The following is a 25,453-nucleotide window of genomic DNA, read 5'->3' on the forward strand; positions in this document are numbered from 1 at the left end:
ATTTGGGGATGAAAATTTTTATATATCAGAGACTTGATATAAAGATTAAAGATCCAAACTATGGATGAATTCTCCTAACTCTTTGCATATCAAAACATGCACAAAAGAGGAAAAATACTTCATACTGCACACTGGGGTAAAACGCTGCTCATGGCTAAAGATAACCAGCCCAGCTCTCTGGGGCTGAGGTGTGTCTCTGCCATGAGACAAGAGATTATGTCACACAACCCCAGCAGTGAGACTGATTAGCAGTTAATACACATAAAGCACCCTGGTCTAGGGCCAACCCATAATTGACACCTCTTCCTCATGAACTTAGGGTCCAACTGGTAAATAAAAGGGTGCCAGAGATTTTTCAAAGCCTCCTAGACTACCTAAATGCCCCTCATATTCCAGAACCTAACTTGGTCTCAAAATATACTTTTGGGAAACCGATTCCACTTTGGTCTATAGTAATAGCCCTTTGCTCCCTGATCTATCTGAAGAGGAACAGCCCATGAGGTGGGAGTGGTAAGGATTCTTTTGGGTGAAGATGAAGGTGCAGGTAGCAATAGGAGAAAGGTCAGAAATGAACTGTCTTTAAAGGAATGATTCAGTACTCGCTGTGCCAGGCACTCTATGGTACCTCAACCTTCACAGCCATCTTGGTTTGGTTTAAATGAGAGCTACATAGTTGACTGCGTATACTTAACAAAAAGACTATCCAGTGGGTTCAAATATCAGATTCCAGATACTCCTCCCTGAAGAAGAGGTCTCCATCAGTGTGGACAAGGGGCCAGCTCTGGTTCAGTTCTGGACCTCCTTGCTGTGTCCCATTTGGGCCTCTCCTCTCTGGTCCTCTCAGCTCTGGGCTGAGAGACTTCCTTCTTTAAAGCCATTTTGGGAGTTCCCCTCGTGGCTCAGTGGTTAACGAATCCGACTAGGAACCATGAGGTTGTGGGTTTGATCCCTGACCTTGCTCAGTGGGTTAAGGATCCAACGTTGCCATGAGCTGTGGTGTAGGTTGCAAATGCCAGCTCAGATCCTGCGTTGCTGTGGCATAGGCCAGCGGCTACAGCTCTGATATGACTCCTCGTCTGGGAACCTCCATATGTCACAGGTGCAGCCCTAAAAAGACTGAAAAAATAAAAAATAAATAAAGCCATTTTGTTAGTGGTTTATTATCAGCCACACTTAACAATTGAAGAAATGCAGGGTGAAATTCAGAAAGCTTAGCCAATGTATCCATTGGGGGGATGTTTAAACACGAGGCATTCTGCTAATGGGTCAGAGGACCAGGATTGAAGAATTGCTGGGGCAGAGGCTGGAGATCAAGTGGGAGGCGCCAGGGAAGTGGGGACAGGAGCTAAGAAGTGTTCTATATGCTGCATCCTTTGGGAATTGTGGGGCAATGAAGCAAAAAGAAGAAAATCATCTCCCTCCCCACTGCATACCACTCTCTGAAGGCCATGGGTGGGTGGGTAAGAGGAGAGCAGACACAGCAGCAGTCCTGTTTTTCCTGACAATCAGGGAAGGGGCAGGGAGGGGGCGGCAAGCCTAGGATAGCAGGACCCACAAGGACCACACAGTCTCTGATGACTTCTAACATCAGTGTCTCATCACAGGCTCTCTCAGACCTGTCAGCAGAAAGGTAAGTCTACAAAACACCACTCTGGGTTGACAAAAAAAAAAATTTTTTTTGATATACTAAATTAAGCTCTGATCCTGAAAAAACACCTTTTGAAAGAATTTTCAAACACATATACAAAGAGCACAAAGGGACCCACACAAAAATCACTAAAAGGGTTCTAAAGTGTGCAGCTGCCAAACAATGTCAAAATGAGTGTGGAAGAGGAGAGCCCCCATGTCACTCTGAAAAAAGTACCTGCATTCTAAGGACGAGGGAAGGAAGAGGGAGCAGCGGCCATGGTGGATAATGATCATGCTGGAGGATAGTACAGAAAGTACTTTAAGAATAAAGTACTTGCTTTAATAATTTGGTTTTTCATTTGGTTTCAAGACCTGTCAAGTATATTAGTCAAGAATATTAGTATATAATATACTGATAATATACACATATACTAATTTTGTATACACAAATTATTCACAAAAGTATGGGATAATGTCTCATGAATCATTTGATATGGAACAAACAACTCATACAAAACACTAAAAATGCTGGAGTTCTCGTCGTGGCGCAGTGGTTAACGAATCCGACAAGGAACCAAGAGGTTGCAGGTTTGATTCCTGCCCTTGCTCAGTGGGTTAACGATCCGGTGTTGCCGTGAGCTGTGGTGTAGGTCGCAGACAAAGCTCGGATCCCGCGTTGCTGTGGCTCTGGCGTAGGCTGGTGGCTACAGCTCTGATTAGACCCCTAGCCTGGGAACCTCCATATTGCCGAGGGAGCAGCCCAAGAAATGGCAAAAAGACAAAAAAAAAAAAAAAAAAAAAAACCACTAAAAATGCTGAAAATGAGGTGGGCCAAGGCCAGGAGATGCTGAAAATTCCTTAGGGCTGATAACAGAAGAGATTATCTAGTAGTGATGCTAATGCACACTTCCATTTAGGGATGCACAGGCATATTTCAAGATAAAGCAATAGAAAGCAACTATTAGGTGATCCTCAAATCAGGAGTTTCAATCCAAAATTATTAAGATAAGGTCTTTGAAACTTAACTTTTTGGTTTTTTTTTTTTTTTTCCTTTTTTTTTTTTTGTCTTTTATCTTTTTAGGGCCACACCTGCAGCATGTGGAGGTTCCCAGGCTAGGGGTCCAATTGGAGCTGTAGCCGCTGGCCTACGCCACAGCCACAGCAATGCCAGATCCGAGCTGTGTCTGCGATCTATACCACCATTCACGGCAACACTGGATCCTTAACCCACTGAGCGAGGCCTGGGATCGAACCCACAATTTCTTGGTTCCTAGTTGGATTCATGTCCGCTGCACCACCACGGAAACTCCGAAACTTAACTTTTTATTTATTCATTTACTTATTTGTTTATTTATTTATTAGGGTCTCAGCCACAGCATATGGAGGTTCCCAGGCAGGCATCAAATTGGAGCTGTAGCTGCCAGCCTACACCACAGCCACAGGGGCCACAGCTACAGCCACAGGGGCCTACGCCACAGTCACAGCAACACAGGATTCTTAATCCATTGAGTAAGGCCAGGGACTGAACCTGCTTCTATATGGACACTAGTTGGGTTTGTTAACCCCTGAGCCACAATGGGAACTCTGAAACTTAACTTTAGTTTGATGTTAACGATGTTATCAGAGAGAGAGAGAACCATCAGCAAAGCAGGTAGATAAAGGATTATTTACTAAACACAATCATACAATGTTTATGAAACCACAGGGTAAAAGAGGGCAATAGGAAAACAGAGACTAACTACTCAGGAAGGAAAAGAGATGGGGTTGTGGGGGGGAGAGTTTAAAAGCAGTTTTTAGGATTTCTGATACATACTGCGGTAGCAGGCAAAAATCAGGGCAAATCTTCCCTTTGCTCTCCTCTGCACACCAGTAGAGATTTGTGCAACGTGGTGCGGCCGTATGGGTTTGGCCTAACCCTTTCCTGACTTTACATTTCTCCCTGGAGCTCTTGCATGGGTACATGCCACAGAGCAAACTGCCCTAGGTTGTCACAGGCTGGCTTTTAAGCAGGTTCTGTTGGTAATTCCACTTTATGGAATTAAGTCAGAGGCATTTGAAAAGCTTTAATCACTTGGGCTGCCTCTTTTCTGATAATGTTTGTTTGTTTGTTTTTGCTTTCAGTAGCTTGATGCATTCTAATAGCCAAACTGCAAGTTTATCTTTTCTCAATCTTTCTCTCATTTCCTCGTAATTAATCATGGTGATTTACTATTTTAATAGTACCACTGATTGTTGGCCTTGTCCTGCTATCCCCATGCTCCTGAAGTGACATTCCTTCGGATATGTTTTTCTTTTTCACTGCTAATCTTCACAAAAGGTCAAGGCAAGCATGACAATTAAATCGTGCATTTCTGAGTTGAAATAACTACGCTGTTCTTTCATCTTGCATTCTCAGCTTAAGCAGCCCCCTCACTCTACATTTTAGGAACAACTGAGTAGGTTTTCATGAACCAAGGTCACTCTTACTATCAGAATCAGTTCGGATGCAGACTGAGAAGGTGCTAGAGCTTTTGGAATCACTATGTAGAACATCCGTAAGTAAAAAAGAACCCTGATCTAAATTCACATCTTATATAAAACCTAACACAAGATGAATCACCAACTTAAACATGAAACACAATACTGCATATGTTTAGAAAAAAATGAAAGAAAATCTTCAGGACCTAGGGCTGGGCAAAGGGTTGTTAGACTTAATGCCCAAAGCATAATCCATAAAAGGAGAAACTAATAAACTGAATTACATCAAAATTAAAAACTTTTGCTTTGCAAAGACTCTGTTTGAAAAGCCACAAACTGAAAGAAAATATTGGCAAACCACATATCAAAGGACTCATTTCTAGTCTGTATAAAAAACTCTCAACACTGCCCAATAGGAGAATAAACAAGCCAGCTTGAACCCAGGCAAATGACATGAAAAGACATTGCATTAAAGAAGATGGATACCACGTGAAAAGATGTTCAACTTCATTAGTCATTAAAGAAATGCAAACTAAAATCACAATGAGATGTCACTACAAACCTATAAGTATGGTTCAAATAAGAGTGACAATACCAAATGCTGACAAGGATGCCAAGAAACTGGATCATTTATACACTGCTGGTAAGAAGGAATGGAAAATGGTATAGTCACTCTAGAAAAGAGTCTGGAAGTTTCTTACAAAATTAAACATATCCTTATCATTTGACTCAGCTATTCCACTGGGCATTTATCCCAGATAAATTGAAACTGATATTCACACACAAAACATTTTTACACAAATGATCCTAGCTTTATTTGTAATAGTCCCAAGCTGGAAACAACCCAAATGTCCTTCGGTGGGTGAATGGTTTAAAAATTTTGATACATCCAGTAAGAAAAAGGAACAAACTATTGATACTTGCAACACCTTGGCCAGATCTCAAATGCTATGAGCTGAATGTCTGTGTCTCCCAAAACTTCATACTTTGGAACCTTATGCCCAATGTGATGGTATTAGGAGGTACAGGCCTTTGGGAGGTGATTAGGCCATGAGGGGAGAACTCTTATGACTGGGATTAGTGCACTTATGAAAGAGGTCTTGCCCTTTTCACCACGTGAGGGTACAGTGAGAAGAGGGCCTTTGATGAACCACGAAGAGGGTTTTCACCAGATATAGAACCTGACCATGATGGCACCCTGACCTTGGACTTCCAGCCACCAGAACTGTGAGCAATAAATTGTTGTTGCTTATAAGCCATTCAGTCTGTGGTATTTTGTTAGACCAGTCTGAATAGACTAATATACTAAGGGAACTCAGCTAAGTGAAAAAACCCAATCTCAAAAGGTTAGATACTGTATGACTGCATGAATATAGTCTTTTTGAAATGACAAGCTATAGAAATGGAGAACAGATTAGTGGTTGTCAGGAGTGATGAGCAGAAGGAAGGAGGTGAAAATAGCTCTTTGATGGAACTGTTATGTTTCTTGTCTGTGATGGTGGCCACACAAATCTCCATGTAATAAAACTGAGCAGAACTAAATACATACACACACACACTCACACATAAATGAGCACTTATAAACCTGGCAAAATCTGAATAAGATCAGTGGATTGTATCAATTTCAACTTCTGAGTTGTGATATTTATTATATGATAGTTATGTAAGATGAGAAACTGAATGAAGGGTATAAGATATCTCTGTATTATTTCTTAGAACTACATATGAATCAAAAATGAAAAAAAGAAAAAAAAAGAACTACATGAGAATCTATAATTACCTCAAAATAGACATTTTTGAAAATCACTATATAGTTTTAATTCATTGTAAGTGTCCTAACTTTCTATGTTTCACCCATTAGATGCCTGATTTCTTCCTTCCCCAATCTTGCTACTCTCTGTGATCCTAAACGGGAAAATAATTCCTTACAATTAGTAGTTTAACTCTTGCTTTCCCAAAACTCTTATTTATGGTTTACCAATACCAAGTGACAAATGTCCTTTGGATATAACCTTATATTTGAATATTGACTCTCGGAGTTCCTCTCATGGCTCAGTGGTTAACGAATCCGATTAGGAACCATGAGGTTGCAGGTTCGATCCCTGGCGTTGCTCAGTGGGTTAAGGATCCACATTGCCGTCAGCTGCGGTGTAGGTTGCAGACGCGGCTCAGATCCCACGTTGCTGTGGCTGTGGTGTAGGCCAGCAGCTACAGCTCTGATTCCACCCCTAGCCTGGGAACCTCCATATGCCTTGGGAGCGGCCCTAGGAAAGGCAAAAAGACAAAATAAATAAAGAAAGAAAAGAAAAGAAAAAGAAATTATCACAACATGGTCAATCAACTATACTTCAATAAAACGTTAAAAAACGAAAAAAAAAATGTACTTTTAGGATTTCTTGCTGTGGTGCAGTGGGTTAAGATGGAGAAGCAAATTTAATTTAATTGTGACGTAGGCCGGCGGCTACAGCTCCAATAAGACCCCAGCCCAGGAACCTCCATATGCTGAGGGAACAGCCCTAGAAAAAGGCAAAAAGACAAAAAAAAAAAAGGAATATTGACTCTTACACTATATAAAATGGAGAAAACACTTTCTGAGTTATTTCATCAGTAAAATGGGGAAAACCTATTTCAGAAAAAGTTTATTGTGAAGAAAGTAAAGTTAGTAAGTGAAGTACTTGTCACACAGTGGTTCCTTAAATGTTCATTCCCTTTGTTTTCCCATTAACAATCAAAAAGCTAACTTAATTTCTGGAGAAAAACCTCAACAAAAAACTTTGGTTTTTGGTTTCCAAGATTTATATTTGTAAAATAGGAAATGCATCTTTAACAAGCATAGACAGGCGGTTGCGGATGTGGCGAGGCTGAATTCATTTCTTAAAAAATGGTTCAGTTTGGGAGACTATAATGACCATTTCAAGCCTCTGTTCTCGCTCTGAGTCTGAACATTCCAGCCATCAAAATGATTTATACATGTTTTAGCATACCATTTATGTTATTTTGATTAGTGAGTGGCTGCCACAGAGATGTTTAAATCTGTAAATGGTAACCAGTCAACACTAGATTGCTTCTATTCAGACACCAACACATGTATGTATGTTGGACAAGTTGAAGCTTTAAAAATCACAAGGACTCTAATGATACAATTTCATCCAAAATTTACCTGCAAAGATACTTCTTCATAATGAACTGCCCATGCAGTCATAAGCTTTAAATATGTCATAAATTTTTTAATATAGCTCAGCTAATTAAGCCACAGAGCAGCAGGAACTAAGTCCTTAGGATTTAAAATGCAATGTCAATGGCTAAACATGAGATTCTCAGCAATCTGCAGTTCTAGTGCATAATGATCACTAGATTCCCTGAGCAGCACTGACCTGAGAGAACTGTCAAAGGTGTAAAGAGAAGAAATAAATGTTATTTCTCTAGTGTAAATTAGAGAAAAGATGAAATGAAGTATATCTAACTTCTACCAATTATCTTCTCTGTTTATGAATGGTCACAAATCACAAAATGCCAAGTAACACTTAAGGACAAAGTCCCCTCAAAAAAATTTTTAAGTACTTATATAATTTTGCAAAACAAATGCTTACCGAGCAAAATAACTTTGTTTCCGTTCCTTCTTCTCCTCCTTGGTATCCATAATATGCTATCAAAAGTGCAAAGTATTTGGAAAGTCCTTTTTAATCAATGAGTCATAACCCTGTAATAAAAAAAAATGACCTTAAATTAAGTAGTTTATAATGGCCAATGTGAAGAATTAAGCAGAGTAGAATTACATGGCCCCAACAAATGGAAGCTAAACTTTAACCAGTAAGCACAGTCACATGAGCATACATGAAACACAAATGCCCCTGCAGGAAAAGAGGGGTCAGGAAACTACAATTAGAACAGAGGTGTCAAACTGTAAAATAAAAAGTGCCCAGGAAAATAAACTGAAGCATTTTCCTCCTAATTAACAATTATTTCAAAATGTGCTAAAACAAAAATCACTGACTTTGGAAGTTCTGGGGCTAGCTGTGCAGGAGCTAATTTTTTTTTTTTTTAATTCACTCTTTTCAAGCCACTAATGACAAACATGTCTCATAAGTAATGATGGATCACTTTGGCATTTTACAAGAATGCTTTTTCTTCAAAAATAAAAATAACATCATGTGTTTTATTTTGGAAACATGCCAATGAGTACATCCCACTTGAGCAAATGTGGAAATAAAAGTACAAAGCCCCAGGAGTTCCCGTCGCAGTGCAGCGAAAACGAATCCGACCAGGAACCAGGATGTTTCGGGTTCGATCCCAGGCCTCACACAGTGGGTTAAGGATCCTGTGTTGTCGTGAGCTGTGGTGTAGGTTACAGATGTGGCTCGGATCTGGTGTTGCTGTGCCTGTGGCGTAGGTTGGAAGCAACAGCTCCAATTAGACCCCTAGTCTGGGAATCTCCATATGCCGTGGGCGTGGCCCTAAAAGGACAAAAGACAAAAAAAAAAAAAAATACAAAGCCCCAGGAAGCTATTCTTCAGAAGGGCTTTAGACATGAGCCTCCTGCCCTCCTCCTCTCCCACCCCTGCAATCCTCACCTGTGTTTCCCAGGAGCAACCCAGTTTAAACCTATAATAAGAGGTTGTCTCCAGATCAATCTTCCTTAAATACCACTTTCATCAGGACATGCCTCTGCTCAAAAATTTCCAATGCTGTAGTTCCTGTTGTGGCTCAGCAGGTTAAGAATCCAACTAGAAGCCATGAGGATAGGGGTTCGATCCCTGGCCTCGCTCAGTTGGTTGAGGATCCAGCGCTGCCATGAGCTGTGGTGTAGGCTACAGATGCAGCTCGGATCCCAAGTTGCTATGGCTGTGGTACAGGTCAGCAGCTGAGGCTCCAATTCAACCCCCAGCCTGGGAATTTCCATATGCCACAGGCAAGGCCCTAAAAAGGTTAAAAAAAAAAAAAAATTACCGATGTCTACTTACTGCCTGATTCACTAATCTAAATTTTCTGCGGAGCATTAACCTTTCCTTAACTGCTTTTTTACCCTGAATGGGTCTCAAAGTGAAAGCAAAGAATGTTCATCAATCAAAATTAGTTACTAATTCATTTCAACTCCATAAACAACTGAATTCACAATACACATTCCAAGAAAGGTACTGTGATAAGTATCAGAGACCAGAGATAAATAAGACATGATATTTGCCCTAATGGAATGGACTGTTTTGTGAAGGAGACACTTAGGATTTCAGGTCATTGGGATACGAACTGCTATGGAGAAGGCACAGAGCCTAGAGGAAGAACACTTAGCCTTATGCAGGGCCCACCCCACTCAAGATCTGAAAGAGAGTATGGGTTCCTAGTTACAGGGTATAGGAAGCAGGTCCAGCTTGGACAAAAGCAAGAAAACACAATATCACTCTGCTGCTCCAGGATCAACTGTGAAGCAGGGCAACAGTGGGAGTTGAGGATGAAGACACGGGCAGGACGAGGGCCATGCTGCCAAAGAGCTTGCACTTCACCCTCTCCATGCACTGTGTGCTGCCCACTGCCTTCGCTGTACATCTGGAGCACCTGTGTCACTAAGTGGTTATGCTGACCCAGCAGACATTACCAAAGGGAGGGAGGGAGTGTAAGAGGCACAATGACAGAAGATGGACTCGAGAGGATCACAGCAGGGTGAACAGACCTATTAGAAAGATATTACAGTAATATGAGTTGAGAGAGCAAGGCCCACACTTAGGCCAGCAGTACTGGACACAGTAAGAGGGGCCATGACTTCAAAAAATATTTAGAAGGCAAATGAGTCCAGTTTGGGTGACTCATTCCATGTAGACAATAGGGAACAGGAAGGAATGACAAATGCCCTCCAAGTTTCTATTTAGGGACTGGGTAGACTGTGATACCACAGATAGGGCACAATCTAGGAAGGGGGCATGTGTGTGGGATGGGGGAGCAGAGCTAGATGAAAGATCGGATTTGGACATGTTGCCTCTGAATGTCCACGGAATAGTCAGGTGCAGGTATTCACCAGATGTTTGGTTTCATGGAAAGCACAGGAGTGCAGGGAGGGCTTGAGAAAAAGAATTAGAAATTATCAGCACATGGCGGAAGTTAAGGAAAAAGAAAAAAACACTACAATGAGGAGAACACCCTGCATGCAGAACTACTGTACCCAAGGCCCTACATGGAAACAATGGGGGACAAGGTCTCAATTGCTACTGGTTTATCTCTGCATCCTTGACATGGTGCCGCCCTCAAGGAATTTACCAACCAGTACGGAAAATAAGATGTGTGCCAGTTAACTAAAATGTAGGGTTAGTAACCGTGAGCTGTCCAAAGAATTAACACTCAGAATCCAGAAGACACTAAGTTCCATTTTGACTGAGGTGACAAAGTCAACCTTCCAGCGTGGTGAGGATTTCAATCGGTAACGAATAAAGAGAGACAGCATTCCAGACAGAGGGGACACCGAGCATACGTACGAACATGAAAGGGCAAGACACATTAGGTAAGACGGGGAGAGTAGCCTCTGAGCTGGGAAAAGGAAGCAGCGGTGATGCCTGCTTGCCATGTCATTATTCCAACAGATCCGAGTGTCCTTTCTTTTTATCCTAACACCCACATTACGACGTAGGTATCTTTACTTCCCTTAAACTGAGGCTGAGAGACACTAATTTCCCAAGTTCAACATTACCAGCTATGGTGGAGCAGGGATTTAAATCTGGTTTGGTGTACATTTCAATGCCTTTTGATAACCTTTTGGGGCCAGAAAGCATTTAGAGATAATCTAGGAAAAGTGGCCTGGAATCAGCAGCATCTGATGCCTTGGCATAGATTCTACAGGTTAAGACAAAGGTACCTGGCCACAGGCAGGGAGGGGCTCATTGAGACCTTCAACAGGACCTCCCAGGTGGAGCAGCAGGAATGAAGCCGTGCCTCAGTGAATCGGGGTGGTACTCATTCAAGAATGTGGGCAATGATGGGGGGGGCATAAGCTGGGGTTGTGGGATGGAAATCCTATAAAATTGGATTGTGATGCTCATTGTACAACTACAAATGTAATAAATTCATTGAGTTTAAAAAAAAAAAAAAAGAATCAGGCCTGGAATAAGTACGTAGGTAAATAAATAAATAATTTGAGCAATGAAAGAAGGAAAAGAAAAGATGTTGGCCAAGTGTCCAAGCCTCTCACACTGTGACCTGAACCCACTGGGCTCCTCCCCTACTCTGTACCTTAATCCTGACTCTCTTCCCAAGCTTGAGGTAGCCTTGCCACACTCCTTCTCTGACCAGATCTAGCATAAGCCCCCATCCTGCTGCAAAGCCTTCCCTGATTACTTGCAGGCCCTTCCCTCTCTTTCTTATGAGTTTATTTCACATGTCACCTACCACTGACTGTGAGGCGCTGAACCATATGCTAGCTGACAATGCCACTTCACTCCACCTTCTCAGCCCCAAACAAACCACAGTTCCTTCAAGTCAAAAACCACCATGTTTCATATTTTCCTTATACTTCCCTAAATACCTAATGCAGAACTAGGCGGAAACTCCACACAAAAGCACAAAGAGGAACTAATCTAGTCCTGGGGATAAGGTCAATTTTTTGGCAGACTGATATCAACCCAAGGATTCCTCTCAAATTAACAATTACTTGGAAATGGGGAAGGGAGGCTCAAGCCAGGCTCTCTCAAACTCCAGAAAGAATTAGAATCCTGGCTCTCCAACCCCACCCTGGGCCAGGTGGTTTATTTTAAAGTTCCTCTCCTGCGTGCCACCATATGTGATGATCTCTGTTTATTAGATTTCCTCTCATGAATAAAAATGAAGTCATAACAATCTAATTGGAAAATTTTTATATTTCAGGCTGAGCCAGAAACTAATATTTGGTTCTAGTGGAAAAATATTGACAAAATAAGCACGAGAGAAAAAGATTAAGTGATCCAAGAACTGACATCTGGTGCTGCTGTGTCCATTTAGAACTGGCAGAGCTCTTTATCCATTTTCTACTTGATAAATTAAAAATATCCTAATCTTTGGTTTCTTTTAAATTTCTGGGTAGGTATATATTTCTTAAACAAGACAGATATGGTCCTTTCAGATCCAGACACACCAACAGATTAACCAGAAAGAGACTGGCAAAGGATGTTATAAAAATGATTTGCACAGAGCACCACCCAGCAGCTTTCACGCTTCAGTGAAGAACCGGAGCTCCCTAAATCAATCTCTAATGGGAACTACATTTTCCATTATATGTGGTTATAATGGGCTTCTTAAAAGCCCTTCTTTCACTTAGTGTTGACTTTTCCCTCACATCAATAAACCCTAGACTCATCCAAATACTGCATTATAAGAGTCTCCTGCATTTACAGTTTATTACAGGCCAAAAAGAATTTTATGGGGGAGCACAAGATGTTTCTTCTCTCTAAACATTTCTTGTTGTGATCTTAAATCAGGATGGTCAATTTAGACCTAAATTCAGTTCATTATTTAAAAAAAAAAAAAAAAAAGTCAATACGAGTCCTTACCTCATAAAAGCTGTGTGGAATACAGAGAATTTTCTGTATTATTAACAAATGTCTGATGCTCCTCATGACACTACTTAGAAGAGATTTAAGGACAGTGCTATCAGACCCCCTAACTACAGCAATCCAGTGTGGACCCACACAGCCCAGAGTGGCTTTTTGGTTTCATTCTAACACGCTGCAGCTCTGTTCACTCAGATACAACCAGTTGGGACTAGAAAAACACTGGAGCACCCGTGATGTCCATCACTTGTTTTCCCAACAACATGTTTCCTATTATACAAATGAAATAATGACAAGAACATGCTTTGAGGCTTGGTCATACTAAATTTGGCCACATAAGGAACAGACTAAAATGTACCTTTGTATGCAGACATTTCCACCTAGAAAATACTTCATTTATACTAAAAGATGACAGATGTGTAGTTTTTCTCAAAGCCACACAGCCATCTAAACATAGAAAGGGCATTCAAATATCAGCATTAACCAAAGTTCAGAAATTTGAATAGTCTCTTTAACAAGAAACCTGGGAAGAAAGACATAGAAATAGAACAAAAGTGCATCACAAACATATAAGGCGAGCCATCTAGGAGATAATGCCCCCAGATAAACAAATGTGTGTCACAGAAACAAAGCAACAGAAAACAGAACTTAACAGCAACAAAGATGGAAAAAGTTTTGCCTGAATCAAAGTGATGATCGGGAGTTCCCGTTGTGGCACAGTGGTTAATGAATCCAACTAGGAACCATGAGGCTGCAGGTTCGATCCCTGGCCTTGCCCAGTGGGTTAAGGATCTGGTGTTGCTGTGAGCTGTGGTGTAGTTTGCAGACATGGTTTGGGTCCCGCGTTGCTGTGGCTCTGGTATAGGCCGGCGGCTACAGCTCCGATTTGACCCCTAGCCTGGGAACCTCCATATGCCACAGAACGGCCCAAGAAAATGGCAAAAAGACAAAAAACAAACAAAAAAACAAACAAAAAAAACCAAAGTGATGATCAAGGACAGGCCCGTGGTCTACTGCCTGAACGGGACAATAGATGGCAAAATGCATGGAGACCACATCAACCCTTAGTCCACTACACTTTGTCTAGGGAATTGAAATTAGACCTGAAAAGAATTAAATAAATGAGGGTTTCGGTGCCCTTTTACCTAAGATGAGTACGGGATTTCATTAAAGTTCCTAGGTACTCTAAACGAAGACCCATTTCTGGGCTAAACCAATCACTTCATAAATTCTCCCTAGGAAGAGAATGTGCAAATGACATTTCTAAAACATCACTGGCAGGGTCAGGAATTGTTGAACATGTGGTGGAAAGTGCCAAAAGCCTGACAAGAGGCAAATACATTTCAATTCTCAACAAGAGTTATAAAAGGGAGTGTGCAAATTATACACTGGAGATCATCATAGATCCCCAGCAAAACTTTAGACATAATAATTTAGGGCAAGGACTTGGAAGAGGCAGCAGTGAACCCTGAGATCCAGGCTGTTCACAGAAAACCAGCCATTCAGCAGAACAACAGCAAGTAGATCTCTTTTTGAAGCATCTGCCATGGACCAAGTATTCTGCTGGAGAAAACGAAGATGCAGGCGGCATTCACAGGCCAGGAAGCTCAGGTGCAATAGGCAACTGACACCCATCGGCTAGGAAGACGAGCAGCAAATGGTGACACTGGTGATACAAGGAACCACCCAGCACAGAGGGGAAGCAACTACTCTGCCAGGAAGGGAAGGAGGGTCAGAGACACCCCTGCAGATGAGGCCAGAGCTGACTATGAAGAATAGAATTTGATGCTGAACACAGAGGAGGTTGACCTCATCAGGCAGAATGAGGATGTACAAGCCACGAGGAGGGCATGTGTAGTCTCAGGGAGGCCTGCATGGTTGGGGTGGCTGGAGTGCAGGGCTGGTGGAGGGGAGGAAGTTCAAGGAACGGTGACTTAGCCAAATTACATTGACCTAATTTCCCTCTCGGACATAGTTACTGTGCTAGGGCATCAAGGAAATTAGGTAGACACAGTGTAACTGTAGATAAAAGGCACTTACTTGATAAGTTTCTCTTGATCTGCTTACAAATAAGATTGACAAATGTGGCCCAGACATGGATGGATGCTTCTAGGATTAGATGGATCAAGGCAAGCATTGAACCATTGTACCAAGAAGTATGTGCTGACCAACTGACTGGCCTCAACCCAGAGCTGGGAGCTGGCCTTCATCCTTAGCCTGGAGGGAGGATGTTAACAACGTAATGCAGCATTCATTCTTAAGCTTTGTCCTCATTAGTAAATTTACTACTGACTTAATGAAAATAGGGGCTTTATTAGACTTTTTGGAGAGATAAATACAATCCTGGATAACAGTGTTTGGATTCAGACAGAAGTCAGCTGTCTGTAGATGAATTTTGGGCTCTATTCCTGGGCAATGTGCTAAAGAATGAAAGAGAGGGAGAACCTAGCATTGGTTTGAGTAAGATAGGCATTCTCAGGAGACGCTAAGATCCATATACCCAGTGTGTGATTTCACTGTTCCACATCCATCCCCCCAAAAACACTAGTGCAATCAACCCCTAATAAAAAAGACTATGATGGTCTATCCCACCCTTACTGAGGATTAGAATACATCAAGGTATTGCATTTAGCTCTGGGTTTCCAACCACAGGAGAACTATAAGGAAACTGGAGCAAATAGAATGATTAAGTAACAAAAAACTAAATTTTAAGAATATTAGTCAAAGGATCTGGTCAGGCTGGGCATGGAAAGAGTTGAGATGAAATGACAGCTAGTCTCAAATCTCTCAAGGATCTTACCTGGGAGAGGATTAAGGCTTGTACCAATAGACCTTCAAGGGTGTACCTAGGACCAGGCACCGGATATTGGGGGGTGGGGGGGGTTGGCTCAACAGAAGGGCTTGATGCAAACACCTGCCTCCAGAGACAGCAGCTTCCTAATGTGCAAACGTGATCAAGCACAAGCTGGACGACCATGTCATGGGATGGCTGCAGACTAGCAGTTCTCCGTCTTATCAAAAACCAACACCCCACCCCTAAAGTAGTACGGCTGACCCTTGAACAACAGGGATTTGAACTTTGTGGGTCCATCAGATTTTTCAGTAAATATACTATAATAATACTAGACGACCTGTGGATACAGAGGAATTGCATATATGGAGGGCCCACTGTAAGTTATACACATTTTTTTAACTACACGGAGGGTTGGTACCCCAAACCCCCACCTTTTTCACTGGTCAGTAGAATATAAACATTTTATTACATGCCCATTATAGGAGTTCCTGTTGTGGCTCAGCAGAAACGAATCTGACTAGCATCCATGTGGACACAGGTTTGATCCCTGGCCTTGCTCAGTGGGTTAAGAATCCAGCATTGCCGTGAGCTGTGGTGTAGGTTACAGACATGGCTTGGATTCTGCACTGCTGTGACTGTGGTATAGGCCAGCAGCTACAGCTCTGATTCAACCCCCGGCCTGGGAACTTTCATATCTTGCTGGTGTGGCCCTAAAATGACAAAAGAAAAAAAAAAAGCCCATTATAATGTTGAAATGAAGTTCATAGATGATATAACCTACCCATACACTTAATTTTGTGAAGCTGATGTAATTCCCCAGAGGAAAGTGATAACAATACATAAATTCCCAGGTTTCAAAAATCAATATAACGCCAAAAGAAAAGTAACTTATAACAGGTAAGTTATAATTTTTTTTTTTTGTCTTTTGTTCTTTTTAGGGCTGCTCCCACAGCATATGGAGGTTCCCAGGCAAGGGGGTCAAATCCGAGCTGTAGCTGCCAGCCTACACCACAGCCACAGCAACAGGGGACCTGAGCCATGCCTGCGACCTACTCCACAGCTCACAGCAATGCTGGATCCTTAACCCACTGAGCGAGGCCAGGGATCAAACCTGAAACCTCATGGTTCTTAGTCAGATTCATTTCTGCTGTGTCACAACAGGAGCTTCCTGTTAATCATTCTTAATAATAAGTTCTCAGGCCCAAGTTCATTACACAACAAAATACTCAAAGGCTTATACCAACTTATAAGGCACAAGTTTAGCTACAGGTGAAATGAGATGAGAAATAACTTCATTACATAAGAGAAGTACAGGAGATGACAGAGCAAAGATGAGGGGTTGGGAGGGGATGGGTAATGGGGAGGTGGGGGTGCACAGAACATCAGAATAAAACTAGTGCTATGAATAATTACCAAATAGATGTTTCTAATACATAGTAATTTAGAACCAATCTCTCTTTTCTTCAGAATGACCCAATAAATACTCATGTAGGACCTAGAGATGATATGAAATTCTCAAATATAAGGGACAGGTATGTGTTGTCTAGAATTGTCCTGCTCATTGCAGGGCACCTGGCACCTCTGTTTCCCCCAACTAAAAGCAAGGGCCCTTCCCCCAAAACCATGTCAACCAAACTGAATTCTGGTGGGTGAATCTACACTGAAAACCACTACTGTAAAGTCAAGTTCTATGGATAAACCGTATCTTTTTTCATTTTACTTTTCAAGTCTGCGCCTGAGGCATATGGAGGTTGCCAGGCTAGGGGTCAAATCCGAGCTACAGCTGCTGGCCTATGCCAGAACTATAGCAACGTGGGATCCAAGCTATGTCTGCGACCTACACCACAGCTCATGGCAATGTCGGATCCTTAACCCACTGAGCGAGGACAGGGATCAAACCCACAACCTCATGGTTCCCAGTCGGGTTTGTTAACCGCTGAGCTGCGAAGGGAACTCCAGTATCTTTATTTTTTAATATAAAAAATTTTAACTTCAAAAATTCCTTCAGGAGTTCTTGTCATGGTGCAGTGGCAATGAATCTGACCAGGAAGCATGAGGTTGCAGGTGAGAAGTTAGAGCCAGAAAGATCAGCTCTGTCTGATGCCAAAGTCAAAACCACTAACAAAGGCCTCTAATGTAAGACTCTACTACTCTACCGAATATGCACATCAATTGCCTAGTTCTTCCAGGATCCACCCACCATTAAAAGAACAAGAAGGTGAACACCAGTTTTCCGGTCAACCATCCTTTAGGACATCAATCCTAAACTGTATTCAAGTTAATCCATTACTATTCATTAATAAATGCACAGCACTGAACATGTCCCCATGCATTTCAAACACACTGATTAGCCTGAATTAGATTTTCAAAGAGCTATGTGGGAACCACATTCCCTTAATTCACTAACTTCTTAAGTTTTAAGGACAGAAGTAATGTATAACTTTGAACATGCCAGAAGTATTTCCCTTAGCAGTTGGCAATGTTTTCGTTTCCGTTGTTTTGGAAAGGAATCTTCTGCCAGCCCAATCATTTCTCCAGTGAAAATGCAATTAGTAAATACAGAGAATCAGAATTTTAAAACTGAATTTTGCTCTTTTAAAAAATAACATTTGGCACTCCTGTTGTGGCGCAATGGACAAATCTGACTGGGAACCATGAGGTTGCAGGTTCAATCCCTGGCCTTGCTCAGTGGCTTAAGGATCCGGTGTGGCTGTGAGCTGTCGCAGATGCGGCTCGGATCTGGCATTTCTGTGGCTGTGGCGTAGGCCAGTAGCTGTAGTCTGATTAGACCCCTCGCCTGGGAACTTCCATATGCCACAGGTGCGGCCCTAAAAAGCGAGGAAAAAAAAAAAAAGTAAAATAAAATAAAAATAACATTTCTTTATTAAGTTACAAATGTCCCCTTTTTCTAAGAACTAAAACTGAAGGTCCTTTTTAGAACTCAAAATTATGACTCTATAAAAATTCCACTAGAGGTTTTTTAATATATTGCATGCATGTCCTCGTTAATACTTATAAGGATATAAGAAATCAGTTTTGAACAGTTTTCTGCTTGTACACAAAGACATATTAAATGGGGAAAATATGCAGAAAGTCATATAAAGTTACTGGGGACAATGAAAACAGGAAAGTTTACTCTGCTGATCTCATGTCTCAACCATAAGAGAAAAGTTCTTTCTCACCATCAGTCACTATTTACTGGATGTCTGCTACATGAATATGATTATCCCTACCTTCACAAGAGCTGAAAAAAATCTGATGCCTGCATCACCACTGATTCCAGGGATACCCCCTACTATTGCTCCAGCTCCGTAAGATCACTTCAGGCAATCTCCAAAATGAATCTAAAGGTGGTAAGCCCCCAATGGCATCAATAAATAAACAGGTGACATGAGAAGAAAAATTTCTCTTCAGTTACTTCTGGAATTCATTTTAATATTGTTATATCCACTGCTAAAATCCTAAGATCCCTGGCCAGTTTGATTTTCTTTGCAGATATTTTCTAGCTCTGGCCCCAAAGAAATAAGCTCTCCAGTGTTCTAGAGCCTGAAAGAACACAAGCCTATCCCCCAGGGCTTCCACAGGGTAGGCACGAAGATGAATCACTGCACCAGCTGCTTGTGCTCACAGCAAATGCCATCACCACTGCTGGGGTTCTGATCTTGCACTATGCCTCAGCTGCTCCAATTGTAGGACAGAACAGGAGTTCTCTCATGACACAGCAGGTTAAGGATCCAGCATTGTCACTGCAGTAGCTTGGGTTGCTGCTATGATGCAGATTTAACCCCTGGCCCAGGAAACTTCCACATGGCACAGGTGTGGCCCCCCAAAATATTTTAGGACAAAAATAAGTGTGAGTAGTGGTTACTACTTTATTATTTGGTGGCAGTATCTATTTGATGGATCCAAATTAGAGTTCATTGATGCAAACAAAACCAACAAAATTTGATGGATGAAAGATGTAATAAAAAGAATGCCTTTCCAAAGAACATACAGTTTATGGGCTGCGAACACTAGTTTCGAAGAATTAAATTTGAGTGTCTTTTGAGACTATCAAGAGATATAAAGTTCACTTAACCAGATAAATTGCCATTTCACTAAGGAAAAACCACATGCTTCTCTGCGTTCATGTGGATGGTGTTGGCAACTGAATGCATTTTCATAATACACTAGCATATACTGGCATGCTACTTGTAGAAATGCAAATAAAAATAATTGAATTATCACTCTTTTTTAATATGCTTTCAGCATATTTATTTACATGGAATGAACAGGTGGCTATAAACAATTTACACTTACTTCAAAAAAGTGCCTTGTCACATACTGACAAGCAGTCTCTTCAATTCAGCAAGCATTTACTAAGAACTCGTTTAATGCCTACCACTGTACTATTTATCCAAAACCTATGCATATAAAAAGGACTCAATGTACTCTAAGAAAACTTCAAGTTTTGACAAGGAAATGAAATTTACATAAATAAAACAACCTGAAAGAAAAGGTAAGATGGAAAGTAATGCCAAATAAAATGTTATCTGCACAGAGAAGTGCTAACAGAAAGAAAAAGGCCAAATCACTCAGGCCAGTGTTCTTAGGGAAGGGGTCTGAAGTGGGGCAGCACCAAAACCACCCTTCATGATTACAGGTCAACACTGCTACACACTCAGCCATCACCTCTGTAAAGCAAAAAGAGTTTCATCCTTAATGAAAAGGTTTTCTATCAGAGCACGCTCAAGAGGACCACAATGCCAGCTGACTCTGCCTCAGGTGCGTGGGATAAAGATGGAGAAGGGCATGTGGTACTTTGGTAGGTATGGTACAAACTGTGGCAAATAGGCAACTGTGGGTTCAGGAAGAAGGCACATGAAAAGTGTCTGAGGGGCAGGAAATCTGCCCAACACAAAATTAAACCAACGCTGGGGAGTCCTTTGACCTCTATTTCAAAAATGCATAGGATACAATTCTCGCTTTCGAAGCAACTGGGTGAAGAAATGAAGTCTATGGCTTAAGTATGTTTTCTTTTAAAGATTTATTAAGCTAGAGTTCCCAAAATGGCTCAGTGGTTAATGAACCCAAATAGGATCCATGAGGATGAGGGTTCGATCCCTGACCTCACTCGGTGGGTTAAGGATCCAGCGTTACCATGAGCTATGGTGTAGGTCACAGATGCAGCTTGGATCTGGTGTTGCTGTGGCTGTGGCGTAGGCCTGCGGCTACAGCTCCGATTTGACCCCTAGCCTGGGAACTTCCATGTGCCACAGGTGTGGCCCTAAAAAGACAAAAAAAAAAAAATTTATTAGGTTGTTTGACATAAAAATTCATGTAGAATTCAAAGTAAAAGGGCTCTTTGGCCATCTGGCAGGACTGGATTGTTGTCTCAATCTTGCACCCCCCTCCTTGTAAGAGAAGCGTACACTCATCTCCTGTGCTACACCCTTGGCGGTACTTTGCCTGAGCACACAGAATACACTTTTCCACCTCATTGGCCATGTGGCTTGTTTTGACCAACAGACTGAAGATTAACCATGTACCCATTTCAGCTTGAGGCTCTAAGAAGCCTGGCAAGGGTCTGTTTTCAGTTGGAAGAGGATGCCCCAGGGAGCGGCTTTTCCTTCTTCAGCACAGGTCCCAGGATGAAGCCGTGTGGATCAGACCTGAACTCCTACCTCAGCTTTGGAGTGCAGCCCAGCCCACTGGACCCAGCCAAGCGTAGCCAAACCGCAGTCAACCTGCAGATTCATGAATGTGAAATAAATATTTGTGGTTCTAAGCCACTAAGATTTGGAGGCTATTGTGCAGTATTATCACACACACACACACACACACACACACAAACCCCAATACCCCTTTAGAAATATCCTGATCCACAAATCACCTTGTGGATTTTTACCAGGAAGATCAAAGCCACATAGTACATATTATTGTCTATAGATATAATTCTACTCAGCCTGGAATACCAGAGCCCAGAAACAGAAGCAGCCAATTAAAAAAGTTGCCAAGAAAGCATCTTTTCCTTCCAGTTGTCATTTACCCCATAACCAATGTGCAGAGCTACAGAAAGTTCAGCTGTAAGGAGGCATCATTTGACACCAAGCGTGACTTATGCACATCTTGGTACATTCATCTACAGGATGTGATATTGTTATGGGTTGAACTGTGTCACCCCCTCTGTACACGCTGAAGTAGTAACCACCGCATCCAAGGATGTGACCTTATTTGGAAAGAGGGTCACTGCAGAGGTAATCAGTTAAGAGGAAGTCATACTGAAGTAGGGTGGGCCTCTAATCCGATATGACCAGTGTCTTTATAAGAAAGTGGCCGTGGGAAGATCAAGACACACAGGGAACACACCACCTGAAGACAGAAGTAGAGTTAGAGTTAGGCAGTTCCAAGCCAAGGAATGCCAAGGACAGCCAGCAGATCACCAGAGGCCAGAAGAGGAAGGATTCCTCTACAGGTTTCAGAGACATGGTCCTCCCAACATCTTAATTTTAGGCCTCTATCCTCCAGAATTGTGAGACAATGAAGTTCTATTGTTTTAAGCTACTCGGTTTTGGGTACTTTGTCAGAGCAGCCCTAGGAAACTAATTCACTTTAAATCTTACACACTACCACTGTTCCTAAAGGATACTGCATCGAAAATAGTATGACCTTCCCATCATGTCTATTCTGCCACTTTCTTTCATAATTTAAAGGAAATGCGGACATGTAATTGAGAGCATTGGTAAGTATTATTTTTTCTTTTTTTTTTTTTTTTTTTTTTTGTTTTTTTGCTATTTCTTGGGCCACTCCCACAGCATATGGAGGTTCCCAGGCTAGGGGTCTAATGGGAGCTATAGCTGCCAGCCTACGCCAGAGCCACAGCAACGCAGGATCCGAGCTGCGTCTGCAACCTACACCACAGCTCATGGCAACACCAGATGGTTAACCCACTGAGCAAGGGCAGGGATTGAACCCGCAACCTCATGGTTCCTAGTTGGATTCGTTAACCACTGCGCCATGACGGGAACTCCGGTAAGTATTATTTTGAATATTCGTACAAAAAAGCTCCCACAGTTAATATCTGTACTCAGAAGATAATTTAAGCACAGCTTATTTGAGCAGATGGACTAAGAACTGACCTGATTATCAAGGAAAAAAATTTTAAGAAAAAAATTTTTTTCTTTTTATGGTAGCACCTGTGGCATATGGAAGTTCTCAGGCTAGGGGGCAAATGGGAGCTACAGCTGCCAGCCTCGCCACAGCCAGTCATGCCAGATCTGAGCCACGTCTGAGACCTACACTGCAGCTTGTAGCAACACCAGATCCTTAACCCACTGAGGCCAGTGGATGGAACCCTCATCCTCACAGACACTATGTCAGTTTATTTTTTGGGTTTTTTTTTTTTTTTTTTTTTGTCATTTTGCCATTTTCTTGGGCAAGGTTCCCAGGCTAGGGGTCGAATCGGAGCTGTAGCCGCTGGCCTATGCCAGAGCCACAGCAACACAGGATCCGAGCCGTGTCTGAGACCTACACCACAGCTCACAGCAACGCTGGATCCTTAACCCATCGAGCAAGGCCAGGGATCGAACCCGCAACCCCATGGTTCCTAGTCGGATTCGTTAACCACTGGGCCATGACGGGAACTCCATATGTCAGGTGCTTGACCCACTGAGACACGACAAGAACTCCTCAAGGAAAATTCTTAACATAGAGAGGGTTTTTAAATATTCTGAGACTGTGGCCTCACCATGTATTATGCCACTCTTACAATGATTTTAGTCTAACAAATTCATACGGCTAAGTTTCTCACATACACACTTATGCTATCTCGTACCATCGTCTAATTAATTGCCCTCATGCCCACATTCCTTTCAAACAGACTGTAAGCTCTCAAAAGGCAGGGCCCGTGTCTTGTTTTACATGCATGAACAAGACTGCCTGTGTGTACACACACACATACACACATTACAATTCTTAGTTCGGGTCAGATATAGTATTTACCTTTAGTAAGTTGATTTTTTATTTATCATGGCTAAATTCATGACAGAAATTGACTTCAGGCTATAGAACAATAAGATCTTGCCTTTATCTTTCTGTATAGCGCAGGGAACTATATCCAATCACCTGTGATAGAACATGATGGAAGATAATATGAGAAAAAGAATGCATATAGATATATGACTAGGTCACTCTGCTGTACAGAAGAAACTGACACAACATTGTAAATCAACTATACATTAATTAAAAATTATTTTAAAGTGTGTATAAAAATTCTTGCCTTATATTTAAATTAGTGGTCTCCATTTTTTAAAAGTTATATTCTACATCAATAAAAATATCTGAGCATAAAATCCCAATGTATGGTTCATATAAAACAGGTCCTCTGCACTAATATATGCATTATAAAACATGTAACAAAAAAAGAAGTCATGAAAAGGTGGTATAAACCTTCTAACAATTTCTTTCTATACCCTCAAGGGGCACATGAACCCCAGCTGGGAAACTACTGGTCCAGACTAAGAGAGCAGATACATGAAAACATTTCCAAGGATTTGGTCCTTTCTAGGAAACACAAGATCTACAAGAATCTAACATATTCATGAACTTTAAGCACATTCTCTGGCAGGTTCATGAAACTGTCTTGATCCAACAAGCAATATTTTAGAGTCAATGGATAGAGTTATCCTTTCAACTAGCAGTAGTTTAAGTAAATTGCCCTAACTGTAAATGCATTTGCTAACTGTCGTGTTCTTTGCAGCTGGACCCTTTAGCTTTTAGACTTTAGGAATGAAAATTGACTATCAAAATTTCAGGCAAATATCTATAAGACATAGTGAGCCAAGTGATATAACATTCTGATCTTGAAAATAAAGGAATGAGAAGGAGGGGCAAAAGGAAAAATGGAACAAAAGACTTATAAATCATCTCCTCAGAATACTATCAACACGGCAATATTCAATCTTCCTGTGCCCCATGTCCATGTATGTGGACAACATTGTGCTCGAAACCTGAGGGCACGGAGTGATAGAAAATGCAAACCCTATCAGCTTACTGTAAGAACTACTAAGCCATAAAGCAAGACTATATTCAATTTGCAGTAAATAGTTAAGCGCCAAAAGAAACTAAAATCGGGAGTAGAATAAATGTCTTAGAAAGTGTTGATAGACTTAAGTTTCGACCTGGTGCAGAATATTGGCTTTAAAGGAAGAAGTGTGTGAGGAGGAGTTCCCATCGTGGCTCAGTGGTTAACGAATCCGACTAGGAACCATGAGGTTGTGGGTTGTGGGTTCAACCCCTAGCCTTGCTCAGTGGGTTAAGGATCCAGCATTGCCGTGAGCTGTGGTGTAGGTTGCAGACATGGTTTGGATCCTGAGTTGCTGTGGCTCTGGCGTAGGCCAGTGGCTATAGCTCCAATTAGACCCCCAGCCTGGGAACCTCCATATGCCACAGGAGCAGCCCTAGAAATGGCAAAAAGATGAAAAAAAATAAAATAAAATAAATGTGTGAGGAAATTAAGACAGAGCAGGCAAGAACTTCCATTTGATCCAGCAATCCTACTCTTGGGCATCTACCCAGAGAAAACCACGACTTGCAAAGACACATGTACTCCAATGTTCATTGCAGCACTATTTACAATAGCCAAGACATGGAAACAACCTAAATGTCCATCGACAGAGGAGTGGATCAAGAAGATGTGGTACATATACACAATGGAATATTACTCAGCCATTAAAAAGAACGAAATACCAGCATTTTTTGCAACATGGATGGACCTAGAAACTATCATGCTAAGTAAAGTCAGCCATACAATGAGACACCAACATCAGATGCTTTCACTGACATGTGGAATCTGAAAAAAGGACAGACTGAACTTTGCAGAACAGATGCTGACTCACAGACACTGAAAAACTTAAGGTCTCTGGAGGAGACAGTTTGGGGGGTGGGGGGATGTGCTTGGGCTGTGGGATGGAAATCCTGTGAAATCAGATTGTTATAATCATTATACAACTACAGATGTGATAAATTCATTTGAGTAATTAAAAAAAAAAAAAAAAAAAAAAGACAGAGCAGGCAGCCAAAAGCCTGAATG

General features: G+C 41.7%; 1 protein-coding gene across 11 annotated transcripts in view; it reads right to left on the reverse strand.

Moving 5' to 3' along the window:
• The window catches only part of NCOA7 (nuclear receptor coactivator 7), a 150,911-nt gene that overhangs the window by 115,562 nt on the left and 9,896 nt on the right, over positions 1-25,453 (reverse strand). For 7 of the 11 annotated variants that reach the window (XM_005659211.3, XM_021088655.1, XM_021088639.1 and 4 more), the window contains one exon: positions 7,677-7,786. The exons of 1 other annotated variant lie outside the window; for it this stretch is intronic. In XM_005659211.3, coding sequence (XP_005659268.1) covers positions 7,677-7,726 — 50 coding nt within the window. In that variant the 5' untranslated portion in view covers positions 7,727-7,786. Of the gene's footprint in view, positions 1-7,676; positions 7,789-20,912; positions 21,111-23,364; positions 23,488-25,453 lie in introns of those variants that run through there. 3 more of the 11 variants (XM_021088647.1, XM_021088650.1, XM_021088660.1) reach the window with 3 other exon arrangements.

The sequence above is a fragment of the Sus scrofa genome, chromosome 1, assembly GCF_000003025.6.
Source record: "Sus scrofa isolate TJ Tabasco breed Duroc chromosome 1, Sscrofa11.1, whole genome shotgun sequence".
Classification (NCBI taxonomy): domain Eukaryota; kingdom Metazoa; phylum Chordata; class Mammalia; order Artiodactyla; family Suidae; genus Sus; species Sus scrofa.